At 38.3% G+C, this 17,358-nt stretch overlaps 1 protein-coding gene across 1 annotated transcript; it reads right to left on the bottom strand.

The window, feature by feature from the left end:
• Nucleotides 1–4,290: 4,290 nt before the first annotated feature.
• On the bottom strand, nucleotides 4,291–6,238 carry GJE1 (gap junction protein epsilon 1). The gene is made up of 3 exons (XM_043888122.1): nucleotides 6,200–6,238; nucleotides 5,362–5,544; nucleotides 4,291–4,816 (listed from the first exon to the last, which is right to left on the bottom strand). The coding sequence occupies exons 1-3, from the start codon at nucleotides 6,236–6,238 to the stop codon at nucleotides 4,421–4,423; spliced, it is 618 nt and encodes a 205-aa protein (XP_043744057.1). The 3' UTR covers nucleotides 4,291–4,420.
• Between the last annotated feature and the right edge of the window lie 11,120 nt (nucleotides 6,239–17,358).

Below are 17,358 nucleotides of genomic sequence, written 5' to 3'. Positions count from 1 at the left end.
TACTGTCTTGTCAATGCACAAATAAGGCATTCATAGTTCTTGCTCAATGCTGCCGACTTATACCATTTCAGGTAGCCATCAACTTTTCCTTCTACCATCATTGGCATTAATCCTTTTTCTTGTTTCTCCATGCATACTATCAGGATATTACACTTTATTTACTTCCTCCAGTAACCTTCATCTCCATTTTATCTCACTTCCCAGTTTTGAGAGTTCATCTTAAAACTGGTTTTCTTTGAAAGCAGTCACTTGAAGAAACAAGATCTCAAACTCTGAAATTTCCCTCTGCCTACTATTTTCTAATCAACACTCCACCCTACCCTCACCCAAACCTCTGCAGAACCTGCTCAATGTCCTTGTATTAACTCCAGTGCACATCTATCTTTTTTCCACCCCTATTTGCAGAGTACATCACCTTATTTAGGGGGCTGCCTGTTTTTCAAAGAACTGAGTTCTGTGTTCTCCCCAATTTAAGCAACTATTTGTTACCTCTTAAGAATGTATTTATTCACCTTTCTGATCCTTACAGTTTGCATGATATATCTTTTTCTACTTTTTATTATCTATTTAATATTTGTTAAAATATTTTTAAAATATTAAATCTTTAAATATTTAAAGTGAGCTTATTGTTAATAATTTGATCTGGTTTTTTTTTAATGTAGTCAGAAATCCCTGTTTTGCTTTGGAATGCTTAGACTTTTATATTTATTGTAACTTGATATTTTTAGGTCTAATTCTACTACCTTGTTCTTGTTTTCAATTTGTCCCCTCTGTTTTTGTTCCTTTTTGTCTTTTTGGCCATCTTTTGGATTCGTTGAATGTTTTGATTTCCTTTTTTGGCTGAGTAGCCAAAATTTTGTTGTTTTTGTTTTCCTAGCTGTCCTGTATTTTATAGTATACATCTTTAAATTATCACAGTGTATTTCAAGTGACAATGTATAACTCCATATATATTATAAAACCTTACAAGGATATACTTGCACACATGATTTGATATGCTACATTTTTCTAATTGTTATTTTCAAGAAGAATTTTGGATCTCTCTATTGTATATTGTTTATTTTATAATTTGTTACTTTCTGTCTTTATCCATATTAAATTGTTTTTTTCTTAGTTTTATTTTGAAGTTCTTATATTTGCTGCTTGAATTACATTTATTGTTTCTTTTTTAAATAAAAAATGTATTTTCTGCTGTCAATTTGCCATGCGCTACAATTTTGGCAACATCTTATAGAATTTATATGTAGTATCCTGACCATTTTTCATTTATAATCAGACTGAAAAACTTCAATTTAAATTATCTTATTTGACCCAAGAACTTTTTATGCAATAACTTTAAATGTATTTTCAAGTGGTTAGATAGTTATTTGTTTAGCTTTGACATTCTTATTCATTTTTCCTACATTTGCAGTTTAGTTAGAAAAATCAGTTTTTACATTTTATATAATTAAATATCTGATATTTATATGTTACAAAAGCTATATTTTTTGTAGCATTTATTATCCAGGAGTATACAGGTGTGTGCTAACAATCCTGATATAGTTACTAACAAAATGAAATCATAGAATATTATAGATCATTAAGGAATTAAAAAGATCGTCCAAACAAACTCACACAGAATCTGTATCTTTACACATATGCACTACGTACTTAAGTAAAGCAGAGGTGACCAGAGTTTCTCTAGTGACTTAGAAATGCTATCTTTCCTCCTTGTCCCGGGCTGAGGAGGCCAGATTGACAGGACAGACTGCCTCAGGGGGAGAAGCTGCAAAGCGTGGGAGCCCAGAGATCTGTAAAGGGCCTTTAACTGAGTCCTGATCAATGTAACATCTTTGCAGGAAAAGAACTACCTGAAAGGATTAAAAGGAACAATACCCAAGAGTCACATAGAAGTGAGAATAGTTACTTTTCCCAACAGCTAGGGTAGAAATTCTCTTTAAAAGGGGGATTACTTTGAAAATGTCCTAGGATGAATCAGAATAAGAATAAATCAAAGTGTTCATCTTTGAATGGGCAATGATATTAAAGGGAATTCTGGTTTTTTGTTTTTTTTTTAATGATCTTTCCTTAGAAAATTTGTAACAGGCCATCAAGAAGAATGTCTTTTTACCCCTTCCCCCTTCTTTCCTTGGGCACAGCAAAGACCTGCTTCATGTAGCTACAGTAATTACTGTGGCAACCATGAGTGCAATGGGCCAGATATTTGTGTTCCCCCCAAAATTCATATTTTGGAAATCCTAACCTCCAGTGTGATGATTTTAGCAGGTGGGCTCTTTGGCAAGTAAGTAGGTCTTGGGAATGGAACCCTCATGAATGGGATTAGTGTGCTTGTAAAAGGAACCCTAAGGAGCCCTCTGGCCTTTCCACCATGTGAGGCTATGATGACAAGACTATAATGCAGAGGAGGGCTCTCATCAGAACCTGAGCATGCCCGCACCCTGATCTGAGACTTCCATCTTCCAGAACGATGAGAAATAAATTTCTTTTGTTTATAAACTATCCAGCTGAGATATTTTTGTAGTAGTAGTCCAATTGGACTAAGACAGTGAGTCAACCAGCCTGAGAAAGGAATTCAAGAATTTGAGAACAGTGGAAAAATAATATTTTCAAAGCATCAAAGGGGTATCTCCTAGGGTATTCAGAAAGGTTTTGCCTTAGTAATGGGTTAAAATTGGGCTTTCAGTGAGGGTTACCCTGCTCCCATCTCACAGGTCTTAAAAGGAAGCACCAAGGATCAACTGTTTCCAAGTCATTTCACTGTGCCCCAGAATAGAATTTAAGAATTATTTATGTAAGGACTTCCCTGTAGCTCAAATGGTAAAGAGTCTGCCTGTAATGCAAGAGACCAGGGTTCGATCCCTAGGTCGGGAAGATCCTCTGGAGAAGGGAATGGCAAGCCACTCCAATATTCTTGCCTGGAGAATCCCATAGACAGAGGAGCCTGCTGGGCTACAGTCTGTGGGGTTTCAAAGAATGGGACACGACTGAGCGACGAACACACCAATTATTTATGTGTGTGTGTGTGTGTGTGTGCGTGTGTGTGTGTGTGCGTGTTAGTCACTCAGTCGTGTCCAACTCTTTGTGATCCCACGGACTGTAGCCCACCAGGCTCCTCCATCCTTGGGGTTTTCTAGGCAAGAATACTGGAGTAGACTGTCATTTCCTTCTCCAGGGGATCTTCGTGACCCAGGGATTGAACGTCCGTCTCCTGCATCAGCAGGTGGGTTCTTAGTCTTATAAAGGTGCTAAGTCTTGTTTATCTTTGTATTTGAACTTTTAATGTGGTACATGTTTAATAATAGATACTAAGAAGCTATTCATTGAATTTCTCTTGTGCTGTCATGTGGAGAAAGCCTCAATGATTTAAAGCTCCTTAAATGTAGAAATTCATGATATTAACCGTGGGTTGAATAGTGCCTAGGAAAAAAATTGAAAATCTAAGTCTTTTACCAACTATACTTATTTCCCTAATAAAGTGCTAGTAAAATGCAGTCATACATAAAGTTTTTAAATGATATTATATGGACATGATTATTGGTAAAACAAGCAGTTAAAAAGAATGCACTGAATTAATATGAAAATACCTTAGAAATCATTTCATAGCAATTTAGGAAGTCTAACAATATAAACATAATTTTCTATCTCAGTAATCTTATATATAGAAACTACAGTTATAGAATATCTATGAGCACAGAGGGACTTTTTTTTTCTCCAACAAGAAGCAAAGAGACCATGCACATTATTTTCCATAGCATTTTTATTTATTTAGTGGCCATATTACCATATACTTTAATATTAAAAATTTCAAGAAAATGTTGGGTATAATATTAAAAATGTAAGTGCTCCGTTTCTTCAAGTTAGTGATCAAATTATAGAATGACTCCCTTTTAATAATTAACTGACAACTGTTGTACTTCAGTAAGTTATATTTTACATGAATGCAACAATAATTACATTCTCAAAATTTATGCTGCTTACTTAAGTGGATAGGGAAATGACTTTCTAGTTAAGAAAGCTGAATCCTGGTCTGGTTGTGTGACTTTGGATGCATACATTAACTTCCTTGAGCCTAATTTTCCACCTGTGTAAAAGAGCTGACAAAAGTTTCTCTGGCCATAAAATGCTGTGATTGATTAAGACGTTGTGTATGAAAGAGCTCTGTAAAAGTACTGTTTAAAAAATGAGTTACCATTAGTCCCATGTATATTTCTTAATGTGTGAAAAAAATTAAAATGGAATTAAAGGTTTGTTCAAGAATCCCTGCCTTAGAACTGAGTAGACATAAATTTCAGACACAGTGAGGTAAGTTTAAAAAACAGATATTTATGTTTGAAGTTGAGGTACTCACTGAATAAGATAAAACTAAATAAAAATGGTTGATAAATAATTGTGGCATGACAGTAGTTAATCATCCTTTTGGTCATTGACTGATTAGAAAGCATAATCTTCTAAATATGATCTCAAAAATCTCAGCAACACATAATACTATTGTAATGACAGTAAATGTATACATTGCAATGAGAAAAATGGTCTTCTCAAAGTGTTCCGGCACCATGCATTTTATAATAGTAAATTTTTTCCCAAGAGACACAGCATCACACAGGTAGAGAGGTTTTACTTGGAAACCAAAAAGGTGAATCTGAAGCCAAAATGCTACCACTTCTAGGCTAATTCTTAACAAAACAGAGAGGATGTAGATCACAGTGTAGATGGGCTTTTGAAGAATGCATTCTTGATTGATGCTTTTACATGCAGCATATAGATGGAAAATAGCTCCAGGAACCAGGACAATCACTAGCTGTAATGCCCAGAACACCTAAAGTATGTCAGAAATATCTTAGTCAAATCCATCAGCATGTCATGAAAATATACACTAACAAAATGTACTGACCCTCAGTAGAGGCTAACTTAAAAATTGTAAGTTTTGTGAGTCTTATGAGGAAAGAAATAGTATAATGAAGGTAGCAATGCTGGATATATCTCATTTAATTTTCAAGATGTTTAAAATTTAAAACTTTAGATGTCTTAATAATTGTGAAAAAGTAGTCACATTTTACTGTCATCACCTGCCAATTACTAACAATGATGATATACTTTATTTTAGTAGCTACCCTATCTGCATTTTCTAATTACAAGCCTGGAGTATAATTCTAACATCAACAGATAATAGAATGCTGGACTTGGAAGAAACTCTTTATCTACTTAAATTAATTTACTTGAAATATACAATTAATTTTTAAAAATTATTATTCTAGAAATAATACTCATTAGCATAGTCTGTATATTATTTTACATTTATAAAGAAAACAATTTTATCTGGTGTAGAATAAGGTTTATATTTGTACACACAGAAAAACTTACTTGTGGAGTGATTGGTCTGAACTGATTGTAACAGAAGAGGTTTATTTCTCTCTTGTCCGGATCACAGCTGAAGTGCAGAGCCTCATTCCCGTAGACTGCAAAGCCTAAGACCCCGAGGAAGAACATTCGAACCGATCCAAAGAAAAGGGTGTGAAATTGGCCAATCACGGTAGGAGGCTTCATCTGTTACAGTTTTAGGAGGAAAAAAAAATCTTTTGAAAACAAAAATTAAAGGAGGACATTTTAAAGGATGTTTTCATCATCACATTGTAAAAAATTTTAAGATTTATGAAATTTTGAAGAAAGAACCTTAGAGATCATCAAGTCCAGTTTAAATCATGTGTTATGAGATTTCTTAATGCTTTTCACTCTGAAAATATGAAGTGCAACAGTCAAATGGGACCTTGTTACTAATGAAATAAATAATTTTGAAAATTTGTAGAAAGCTTTGAAGTCAATCAATATCCCTTTTGCAATACAATCAAGGTAATCTTAGTATATCTAGTACCTATGAAAATAACTGGATAACAAATCCAACGTTAGACTCATTAGTATATGCACTTTCTTAACAACCAAATAGTGTTTATTTAGTTGTCATTACACCTTCTTTCCTACTTCTTCAACTATCAAATTGAGCGAGCAAGCTGCTTTAAAGCACCAACAGCTAGAAGTACTTCCTGAATTATTCTCGTTACAGTTATTTAGATTCAGAATAGTTTGCAGTAAATGGTATGACTCTCCATGCACGTAGAGAACCCTATTCATCAGCGCTCATGCGAATCAGGTTAAAATATACAGAGAGAACTCATACAATCGTCGCTGTTTGTATAATACTCACACATCCTTCATAGAAGTTTTTGATGTAATTTAGAGACATGTCTCAGGAGATGTTATCCTGGCATCTCTGAGGGTTAATCCTTGACCCACATTGCCAGTTTGCTTCTGCCAGAATCAAACTCTTATTTTCGGTCATGACTTTTACAACAGAAAACACTTATCACTGCACATTTCTCTCCCCTCCTCCTTTACTGTCTTTTTTTTTTTTTCATAGATCTCTGGGGCCCCAGTTAACTTTCCTCTCTCCCTCCCCAAACAAAACAAAACAAAAACAAAGAGCCTGGGGCGTGTAGTCAACCTAGTAATCCCCTGACCTACAGTGTCAGCACAGCCAGCCAGTCACCCAGCGTGCCAGCAAAGCAGGGGCCAGCCGGGTAAAGGGTCCGACACTCACTGCCTCTCAGTTACCTAAGGATTGCCTGTGTGTAAAGCGGTGGATTCCAGTCTACAGCTTTCTCTGAAATATTGAGTGATCTTCTTTAAGGGGGGTAGGGGGCTTCCTGTTAGGTGAGTCTGAAAAGATAAGTACATGGGAAACTTCCCATATACTCATCTTTCTTGTTTAGTTCCGTGTTTTCCTGTTTACTTCTACGGAATAAAACTGATTTCTGGGAGGGATAGTTAGGGAGTTAGGGAAGGTCATATACACACTGCTGTATTCAAAATGGTTAACCAACAAGGACCTACTATATAGTACATGGAACTCTGTTCAATGTTATGTGGCAGCCTGGATGGGAGAGGGGTTTGGAGGAGAATGGATACATGTATATATATATACAGTGAGTTCCTTCACTGTTAGCCTGAATCTGCCACAACATTGTTAATCAGCTATCAGTTCAGTTCAGTTCAGTCGCTCAGTTGTGTCTGACTCTTTGTGACCCCGTGAACTGCAACAGGCTAGGCCTCCCTGTCCATCACATACTCCTGGAGTCCACCCAAACTCATGTCTACTGAGTCAGTGATGCCATCCAACCATCTCATTCTCTGTCGTCCCCTTCTCCTCCTGCCTTCAATCTTTCCCAGCATCAGGGTCTTTTCAAATGAATCAGCTCTTTGCATCAGGTGGCCAAAGTATTGGTTTCAGCTTCAGCAATCAGTCCTTCCAATGAACACCCAGGACTGATCTCCTTTATGATGGACTGGTGGGATTTCCTTGCAGTCCAAGGGACTCTCAAGAGTCTTCTCCAATACCACAGTTCAAAAGCATCAATTTTTCGGCTCTCAGTTTTCTTTATAGTCCAACTCTCACATCCATACATGACTACTGGAAAAGCCATAGACTTGACTAGATGGACCTTTGTTGACAAAGTAATGTCTCTGCTTTTTAATATGCTGTCTAGGTTGGTCATAACTTTCCTTCCAAGAAGAAAGTGTCTTTTAATTTCATGGCTGCAATCACCATCTGCAGTGATTTTGGAGCCCCCAAAAATAAAGTCTGACACTGTTTCCATTGTCTCCCCATCTATTTCCCATGAAGTGATGGGACCGGATGCTATGATCTTAGTTTTCTGAATGTTGAGCTTTAAGCCAACTTTTGCACTCTCCTCTTTCACTTTCATCACGAGGCTCTTTAGTTCTTCTTCACTTTCTGCCATAAGGGTGGTGTCATCCGCATACCTGAGGTTATTGATATTTCTCCTGGCAATCTTGATTCCAGCTTGTGCTTCCTCCAGCTCAGCGTTTCTCATGGTGTACTCTGCATATAAATTAAATAAGCAAGGTGACAATATACTGCCTTGACGTACTCCTTTTCCTATTTGGAACCAGTCTGTTGTTCCATGTCCAGTTCTAACTGTTGCTTCCTGACCTGCATACAGGTTTCTCAAGAGGCAGGTAAGGTGGTCTGGTATTCCCACCTCTTTCAGAATTTTCCACAGTTTATTGTGATCCACACAAAGGCTTTGGCCTAGTCAATAAAGCAGAAATAGATGTTTTTCTGACACTCGCTTGCTTTTTTGATGTTGGCAATTTGATCTCTGCCTTTTCTAAAACCAGCTTGAACATCTGGAAGTTCACAGTTCACATATTGCTGAAGCCTGGCCTGGAGAATTTTGAGCATTACTTTACTATCATGTGAGATGAGTGCAATTGTGCGATAGTTTGAGCATTCTTTGCATTGCCTTTCTTTTGGATTGGAATGAAAACTGACCCTTTCTTGTCCTGTGGCCACTCCTGAGTTTTCCAAATTTGTTGACATAGTGAGTTCAGCACTTTCTGTGAAAGCATCATCTTTTAGGATTTGAAATAGCTCAACTGGAATTCCATCACCTCTATTAGCTTTGTTCATAGTGATATTTCCTAAGGCCCACTTGACTTCACATTCCAGGTTGTCGGGCTCTAGGTGAATGTGACTGATCACACCAGTGTGATTGTCTGGGTCATGATGATCTTTTTTGTATAGTTCTTCTGTGTATTCTTGCCACCTCTTAATATCTTCTGCTTCTGTTAGGTCCATATCGTCTCTGTCGTTTATTGAGCCCATCTTTGCATGAAATGTTTCCTTGGTATCTCTAATTTTCTTGAAGAGATCGCTAGTCTTTCCCATTCTGTTGTTTTCCTCTATTTTCTTTGCATTGATCGCTGAGGAAGGCTTTCTTATCTCTCCTTGCTATTCTTTGGAACTCTGCTTTCAAATGGGAATATCTTTCCTTTTCTCCTTTGCTTTTCACTTCCCTTCTTTTCTCAGCTATTTGTAAGGCCTCCTCAGGCAGCCATTTTGCCTTTTTGCATTCCTTTTTCTTGGGGATGGTCTTGATTCTTGCCTCCTATACAATGTCACGAACCTCTGTCATAGTGCATCAGTCACTCTATCAGATCTAGTCCCTTAAATCTATTTCTCACTTTCACTGTACATGGGAGGAATGTCTTTTCCATCAGAGTCTACTACTAAGATGCTGAGACATGGACTTTTACTCACCAAGGACTAGTGGGATTGTACCGCAGTGGGCTTTGAGTAAATTTAATCATTAAAAGCTCCCTCTGCTCTCCCAGCTGTGAGGCGAGCAGAAGTAACGCAGCTTAGATTAGGAGTAGGCCTTCCTACTTGGTAAGATTATCAGGCCACCTGGATACAACCAATTATCTTTCGCTTAACACTGACCGCTGTTTGCCAATTAGGACCAATTAGCTTTCACTTAATACTGACTGCTGTTTGCCAATTAGGAAATTAGGAATGGGGCGGAAACCCCCAGGAAAGTCCCTCCTGCACGAAAGTTTTGACCAATGAAATTGCTTTGCAAGCTTGTAACCAATCCGCTTAAACCAACTACCAACGGCGTGTGCTCACCCTATAAATTTGTGTAACAGCTTGGGCTCGGGGCTCTCTGACCTGCACCACTGCGTTGGACGAGGCAGAGGGCCCTGGCTCGAGTCAGTAATAAACTTCCCCTTTTTGCCAGTTGCATTGTCTTGGAAGCCTTCTCTCTTCCCGCTCGGGGATTCGAACATTGGGCATAACACCAGCCTCAAAGACTTTAACAATGGTTAGGACACCTCAATGGATTTCCTGAGTAAATGGCCTAAAATTTGAGGCAACCATATCAACTTGCTTGCTCAAACTTGCTTGAAGTTTTCAACTTCAGACAGAAGGCAAGCCCAGATTTAGCACTGCTGCTACCGCGACTACTGTTGCTATTACACACACACGGAAATTGCTGGCATTAATTGATCACTGCTATGTTCCAGTACTAATCTAAGCCCTAGGAGTCAGGTACAATCTTTTGACAGATATCCTCAGTGTCCTAAAAATTTCTGAGGCTAAAAACATTTAAGACCTTTGTGGTCTAACCCAGAAAGGAGACAAACCTCTAATTTTGTGCAGAACTCAAGACAAGATTGGCTAAAATAAAAGTGCTGAAAAGCACTATTCATGGTAACTTACACATGGAAATTAATCTGTAGATGTTATTTATTATGATTATTTAATAATCTGCTCTAAATTAGTGCTTAAAAATCAAATGACATGTATTGCTCTAGAGGTATGCTTTCCTATGTGTTTGTGCTTATTCACCCTTTTTTTTCCCCATTCAGTAAATATTGAGTACCTACAGTATCAACTGCTGTGTAAGGTAAGGTATTGGGAATGTGTGAGAACGATGTGACCCGTGCCTTCATGGGGCTTACATAAGAGCATGTGTGCTTGTGTTGTATGTATATATGGACATTTGTACACATGTATGTAGACATGTATACTGCAGCAGGTGTGCATCGTGTCCGACTGTGTGCGGCCCTGTGTGCTGCAGCCCGCCTGGAAAAAGTACTGGAGTGGATTGCCATGCCCTCCTCCAGGGGATCTTCCCGACCCTGGGACTGAACCCACGTTTCTTACATCTAAGCTGCTTTGGCAGGCGGATTCTTTAGCACTAGCGCCACCTAGGAAGCTGTATACTGCATACTGCAGAGAACTTGCTTAAAATGAGGCATGACTTATGTTGTTAAATCCTTCAGAGTAGAGTCACAATCTATCTTGGCTTATTTTCTATCTGGCAAACAAAGAGAAATGATCTCTATAAAAGTTTTGAACTGTTACAGTAATTTACCCTCCTCCACACGAGCTATGGAATGACTGTTGAATGGGATGAAATAGAGGTCAATTTAGGTGCTCGCAACAGTGTGCGTCAGAGAAGGACAGCTGAGATAAGGCAATCGGGATAGATGCCTCAATTCATAAATCACAATCCTTAACCAATTCACAGCTCACTGAAATCTCTGACCTGCCAAAATTGGGCTTGTCTTTCTGTATGAATAATTTATATTTTCTGGAATGATGTTGGAGATAGCTTAAAAGAAAGGGTCTATAACCAGTGGTGTGATTTTAGGCAAGTTATTTAACTTTCTGGGGTGTGTTTCCATTTTGACAAAATGAAAAGAGTGAATTCTATGATTTGGAAATAATTTCTATGTATGTTTTTTTTATTCTAAGTTTTATAACTGTGCTTGGAATTATTGTACTAGCTCTGAGATTTACTGTCAATAATTTGTGTGATGCCAGTAATTGCTTGACCTAATGGTTAAATCGAAGGTAATGCTCTCCTTGTTTATCAACAAGTTTATATTTTAAATATTCCTAAACTGTATGGTTCCTAGTTATATAATACATATCCCTTATTTCCTCTTCAGCTACTGCATCCATATAACCAACCTCTGTAGGAGAACACAGCCTGTAAATCCAGAAGATCTGAGTTCCTGTCTTTTTCTTCCATTATTGGTTGTTTAAACATTCTGTGTTAACTCTGAGTTTCACCTAACAATTCTAAACCTCAGTTTCCTCGTTTGCTTGAAATTTGTTGAATGCTTTGGGTCTATGGATTTGTTTTCAACACATTTGGAAAAAATTAAGCCATTATTTCTTCAAGTATTTTTGTCTTCTCCTTCACCTCTTGTTCTGGGACTAAGAAAAAATACATATTAATTTATGTGTGATATGTTTGACATTATTATGCTTTATGCTTGATATATTGTCAAACATAACTCGATTCTCTCTATAAAGCCTTCTCACTGTGTTTCATCATGAATAGTCACTATGTTAACGCTGATCTTGTACAGAATCTCATCTGAAGTTAAGCCTGTTCAGAGCATTTTTCATTTCCGATATTTTTTATCTCTAGGACAGTGGTCAGTGAACTATTTATTGCTCATGGATCAGCCACTCCTTTTGTGAAATAAGGTTTTATTGCAGCATAGTCATGCTCATTCACTTATGTATTGTCTGTGGTTAGTTTTGTGAGAACTGAATGTTTGCAACAAACATTATATGGTCCATAAGCCTAAAATATTTACTATCCAGGCCTTTAAGAAAAATATTGCCAATCTTTGTGGAGCCAACCCTGCTCAGGAAGTTTAATTTGGGTCTGGCTATGGAGACACAGGTACTTTCAGCCTGGTTTGTACTTTAAGTCTTAATGTGTGATTCTTTTCTCTGGCCATGGGAAGTTTATTCTTATATATAAGCAGGTAAAGGTCTATATGGTCAAAGCTATGGTTTTTCCAGTTGTCATGTATGGATGTGAGAGCTGGACAATAAAAGAGGCTGAGAGCCGAAGAATTGATGCCTTAAAATTGTGGTGCTGGAGAAGACTCTTGAGAGTCCCTTGGACAGCAAAGACATCAAACCAGTTAATCCTAAATGAAATCAACCCTGAATATTCATTGGAAGGACAGATGCTAAACCTGAAGCTCCAATACTTTGGCCACCTGATGCGAAGATCCAACTCACTGGAAAAGAACCTGTTGTCAGGGAAGATTGAAGACAGGAGGAGAAGGGGATGACAGAGGATGAGATGGTTGGATGGCATCACTGACTCAATGGACATGAGTTTGCACAAACTCCAGGAGATGATAAAGGACAGGGAAGCCTGGTGTGCTGCAGTCCATGGGGTCACAAAAAGTCAGACACGACTGAGCGACTGAACAACAACTTGGTCAAAGCCTTAAGGGGAGCCCCCTGCAGATCTCTGAAGTTCTCTCTATTTAGCTCCTGCCTTGATAGTACTCTGCCCTCCAAATTCTAGTCATCTTTGCCTCCTCAAACACTGACTCTGGTTCCTCAATTCATTGAGGCCACTAGGCTCTGTTAGGGCTTTCACTTCCTGACCAGTGGCCTGAAAACTGCCTGCAGGTAATGAGTTCCAACAATCAAGTCTCCCGTGGTGCACTTCTCTCTCTGTGACTGCAGTCTGGTGCTGCTTGATTTCCACTGGCTGTCTCCTGTTTTACCATGATGGCTACCTTTTTGATCCAATATTCTAGTTGTCAGGCAGAAAGCAGAAAAGAACACCTAATCCTCTTTACTCCATTTCTATCTGAGCATAAAACCCCTTCACACTGTTTCTTGGTTGACAATGTTCCAAAGAGTTAAGATCATATGACCTTTGAATAAGTATAATGTCAATTTTGCAATCTTTGTAGCACAGTGGTTCTAACTTTATATTTAAAATCAAGAAGTCAACTGAGTACCAAGTATCTGCAGGGAATTAAGCATCTGGCAGGCTTTCCAGGTGGCTCAGTGGGTAAAGAGTCCACCTGCAATGCCGGAGACGAAGGCAGAGGCGAGTTCGATCCCTGGGTCGGGAAGATTCCCCTGGAGGAGGGCATGCAACCCATTCCAGTGTTCTTGCCTGGAGAATCCCATGAACAGAGGAGCCTGGTGGGCTACAATCCATACTATAGCAAAGAGTTGGAGATGACTGAAGTGGCTGAGCATGCATGCAAGCATCTGACAATCAATGATTTTTGTGAAATCATTTGCTACAAAGTCAAACTCAGGAGCCCAATCTTAATATTCTTTTGTTAATGCTTATCCTTATTGCACCCCAATGTTCATCAATATAGGTTCTACAAGTGATCAATTCTTTGTAATTTTCCAATGTTGGACATAATGAGAAATTGTAAATGCTTTAGTTGCATGCTTTAGTGTGAAGAAAATTAGCAATTGTTTTATATTTGGTGAAGCAGTATATTCCAAATGCTTCTTAATTCCAGTATATATTGAAACATATTTTGTATTATTGAAATACATGGCTTTCCTTTAATTTATGAAGTGCTTGTAGAATCAAACTTTTATGCATGTAATCAGTCTTATGTGCATAAACTCCAGATTACTAAATTAAAACCCTGTGCTAAATTGCTGGGCTATCATTAGAACTTCCGTTCTTTATTCCCTTTGTGACATGTTACCAGGGAAAATTCATTGCTTTGAATAATAATGAGCTTGAGACAAATTTAGCTTTTGAAACTGATTAATGCCTTTCCCTGTTATGAACACCTGATATATAAACCACTTTTGCTCCCCTTTAGAAGCAAATTTTAATGTCCATTTTTCTATGAATTCCTACTTATTAAGTGTTAAGATATGCTAATTTATCTTTAAAATGTTAATTTATATCTCAGGATGCAAATGTACTGGAGCTGGTAAAATATGAAACCATATGTGAGATGATTATATAAATGTGCTACTGACTATAATTACTCGTTTTATGAGTCAGATGAACTAAAACCATCACAGAGATAGTTTTAGAAGGAATGATTCTTCCACCTTTATATGTTCAGGATACATACTTTTCAAGATGTAGTGAAAGGTTTTTGAATGTGTAGTGACCTTTACTGTCTTTATCATCACAAGCATGCTTGTACACGGCAGCAAATGGAAACCAGTCCCAGCATTTATGTTATTGAGATAAAACAATTTAAGGTGAGTTTGTGTGCTCCAAGTTGCTAATAATGCTTTTTATCTATAAAATGTATATAGGACTTACTTTGAGTGAGACCTATATATAGGCAGGTTTCTAATGATGATATCAGAAGTGAATTTGTTAGAAGTAATCATGTTAATAACAAAGATAATTGTGGGCTTCTTTGGCTAACTGGATAAAATTTACAATAATGATAATCTGAAAGATGACTTTATGTCAATAGATCTGTTAAAAATATGTAATGGTTATGAATAGATGTTTGATGGATAAGAAAATAGAAGAATGCCTAAGTACTACCTGGCTGTAAATTGCTTGTCTATTGTCAAATGACGCAAGGAGATATGTGAAAAAGCAAGACCTCAGAGTTGGTGGAGCAATTGGAGCCAAGTGATATCACAGATATGATATAGAGACTGTCCCCCGATTCTGGGTATGTCACAACTCAAAACAAGAGCAAGCTACTCAGATTTCAAGACAGTGGAAGTACAGTGTGAGCACAAGTCCTTCATAAAAGGTTCTAAAAATAAATCCCCTTGGAGACCTTTATCTGTGTTCAAGCAGAACTTTAATAATGCTACACACTCCCTTTGAGCCAACTACTCTATGCACAACTTCCTGTAGTAATTATAGGCTGAAGATATGTTTTTGTGTAGGTGTGGGAGTATGTGTTTGGGTTGGTGTAAGTTTTTGTTAGTTAAAGAGAATACTCAGAGCAATGGGTGTTGGAGTTCTTTGAATTAGTATTTCTATTAAATCACTATTTGAGATCTTGATAATTGTACACTCTTTCTTGACCCTTATCCCTATGTCCAGTTCCAAAAGATCTTGGTGTTTTAACTTGCCCACATGGACAAATATTACATCTAGGAACTTTTTAAAACTACCATTCATAGTGAGGAAAGATCAGTGTTGCCATTTCTAGTGATGGATTATCCCTCCTCTCTGCTTCTGTTGTAGATCATTTCTGATATTAATAGTTTCTTAATTGTCTTATTGTTGCCATATTCAGTTCAGTCGCTCAGTCATGTCTGACTCTTTGTGACCCCATCGACTGCGCCATGCCAGGCCTCCCTGTCCATCACCAACTCCTGGAGTTTACTCAAACTCATGTCCATTGAGTCAGTGATGCCATCAGGCCATCTTATTCTCTGTCGTCCCTTTCTCCTCCCGCCTTCAATCTTTCCCAGCATCAGGGTCTTTTCATATGAGTCAGTTCTTCACATCAGGTGGCCAAAGGATTGGAGTTTCAGCTTCAATATCAGTCCTTCCAATGAATATTCAGGACTGATTTCCTTTAGGATGGACTGGTTGGATCTCCTTGCAGTCCAAGGGACTCTCAAGAGTCTTCTCCAACACCACAGTTCAAAAGCATCAATATTTGGCGCTCAGCTTTCATTATAGTCCAACTCTCACATCCATACATGACTACTGGAAAAACCATAGCTTTGACTAGATGGACCTTTGTTGGCAAAGTAATATCTCTGCTTTTTAATATGCTGTCTCAGTTCAGTCGCTCAGTCGTGTCCAATGCTTTGTGACCCCATGAACTGCAGCACGCCAGGCCTCCCTGTCCGTCACCAACTCCCAGAGTACACCCAAACTCATGTCCTTTGAGTCGGTGATGCCATCCAACCATCTTACCCTCTGTCATCCCCTTCTCCTCCTGCCCTCAATCTTTCCCAGCATCAGGGTCTTTTCCAATAAGTCAGCTCTTCCCATCACATGGCCAAAGTATTGGAGTTTCAGCTTCAACATCAGTCCTTCCAATGAACACCCAGGACTGATCTCCTTTAGGATGGACTGGTTGGATCTCCTTGCAGTCCAAGGGACTCTCAAGAGTCCTCTCCAATACCACAGTTCAAAAGCATCAATTCTTCCACACTCAGCTTTCTTTATAGTCCAACTCTCACATCCATACATGACCACTGGAAAAACCATAGCCTTGACTAGATGGACCTTTGTTGACAAAGTAATGTCTCTGCTTTTTAATATGCTGTCTAGATCGGTCATAACTTTCCTTCCAAGGAGTAAGCGTCTTTTAATTTCATGACTGCAATCACCATCTGCAGTGATTTTTGGAGCCCAGAAAAATAAAGTCAGCCACTGTTTCCACTGTTTCCCCATCTATTTGCCATGAAGTGATGGGACCGGATGCCATGATCTTAGTTTTCTGAATGTTAAGCTTTAAGCCAACTTTTCCACTCTCCTCTTTCACTTTCATCAAGAGGCTTTTTAGTTCTTCTTCACTTTCTGCTATAAGGTGGTGTCGTCTGCATATCTGGGGTTATTGATATTTCTCTTGGCAATCTTGATTCCAGCTTGTGCTTCCTCCAGCCCAGTGTTTCTCATGCATATAAGTTAAATAAGCAGGGTGACAATATACAGCCTTAAGGTACTCTGTTCCCAATTTGGACCCAGTCTGTTGTTCCATGTCCAGTTCTAACTGTTGCTTCCTGACCTGCATGCAGATTTCTCAGGAGGCAGGTCAGGCGGTCCAGTATTCCCATCTCTTGAAGAATTTTCCACAGTTTGTTGTGATCCACACAGTCAAGGCTTTGGCGTAGTCAATAAAGCAGAAATAGATGTTTTTCTGGAACTCTCTTGCTTTTTCGATGATCCACCGGATGTTGGCAACTTGTTCTCTGATTCTCCTGTCTTTTCTAAATCCAACTTGAACATCTGGAAGTTCACAGTTCATATACTGTTGAAGCCTGGCTTGGAGAACTTTGAGCATTAATTTGCTAGCGTATGAGATGAGTGCAATTGTATGGTAGTTTGAGCATTCTTTGGGATTGCCTTTCTTTGGGATTGGAATGAAAACTGACCTTTTCCAGTCCTGTGGCCACTGCTGAGTTTTCCAAATTTGCTGGCATATTGAGTTCAGCACTTTCAAGGCATCATCTTTTAGGATTTGAAATAGTTCAACTGGAATTCCATCACCTCTATTAGTTTTGTTCATAGTGATGCTTCC

Source organism: Cervus elaphus, chromosome 26 (assembly GCF_910594005.1).
Source record: "Cervus elaphus chromosome 26, mCerEla1.1, whole genome shotgun sequence".
NCBI classification, from domain to species: domain Eukaryota; kingdom Metazoa; phylum Chordata; class Mammalia; order Artiodactyla; family Cervidae; genus Cervus; species Cervus elaphus.
Note: the sequence above shows the minus strand (reverse complement) of the source record. Positions and strands in the feature narration are given on the sequence as shown.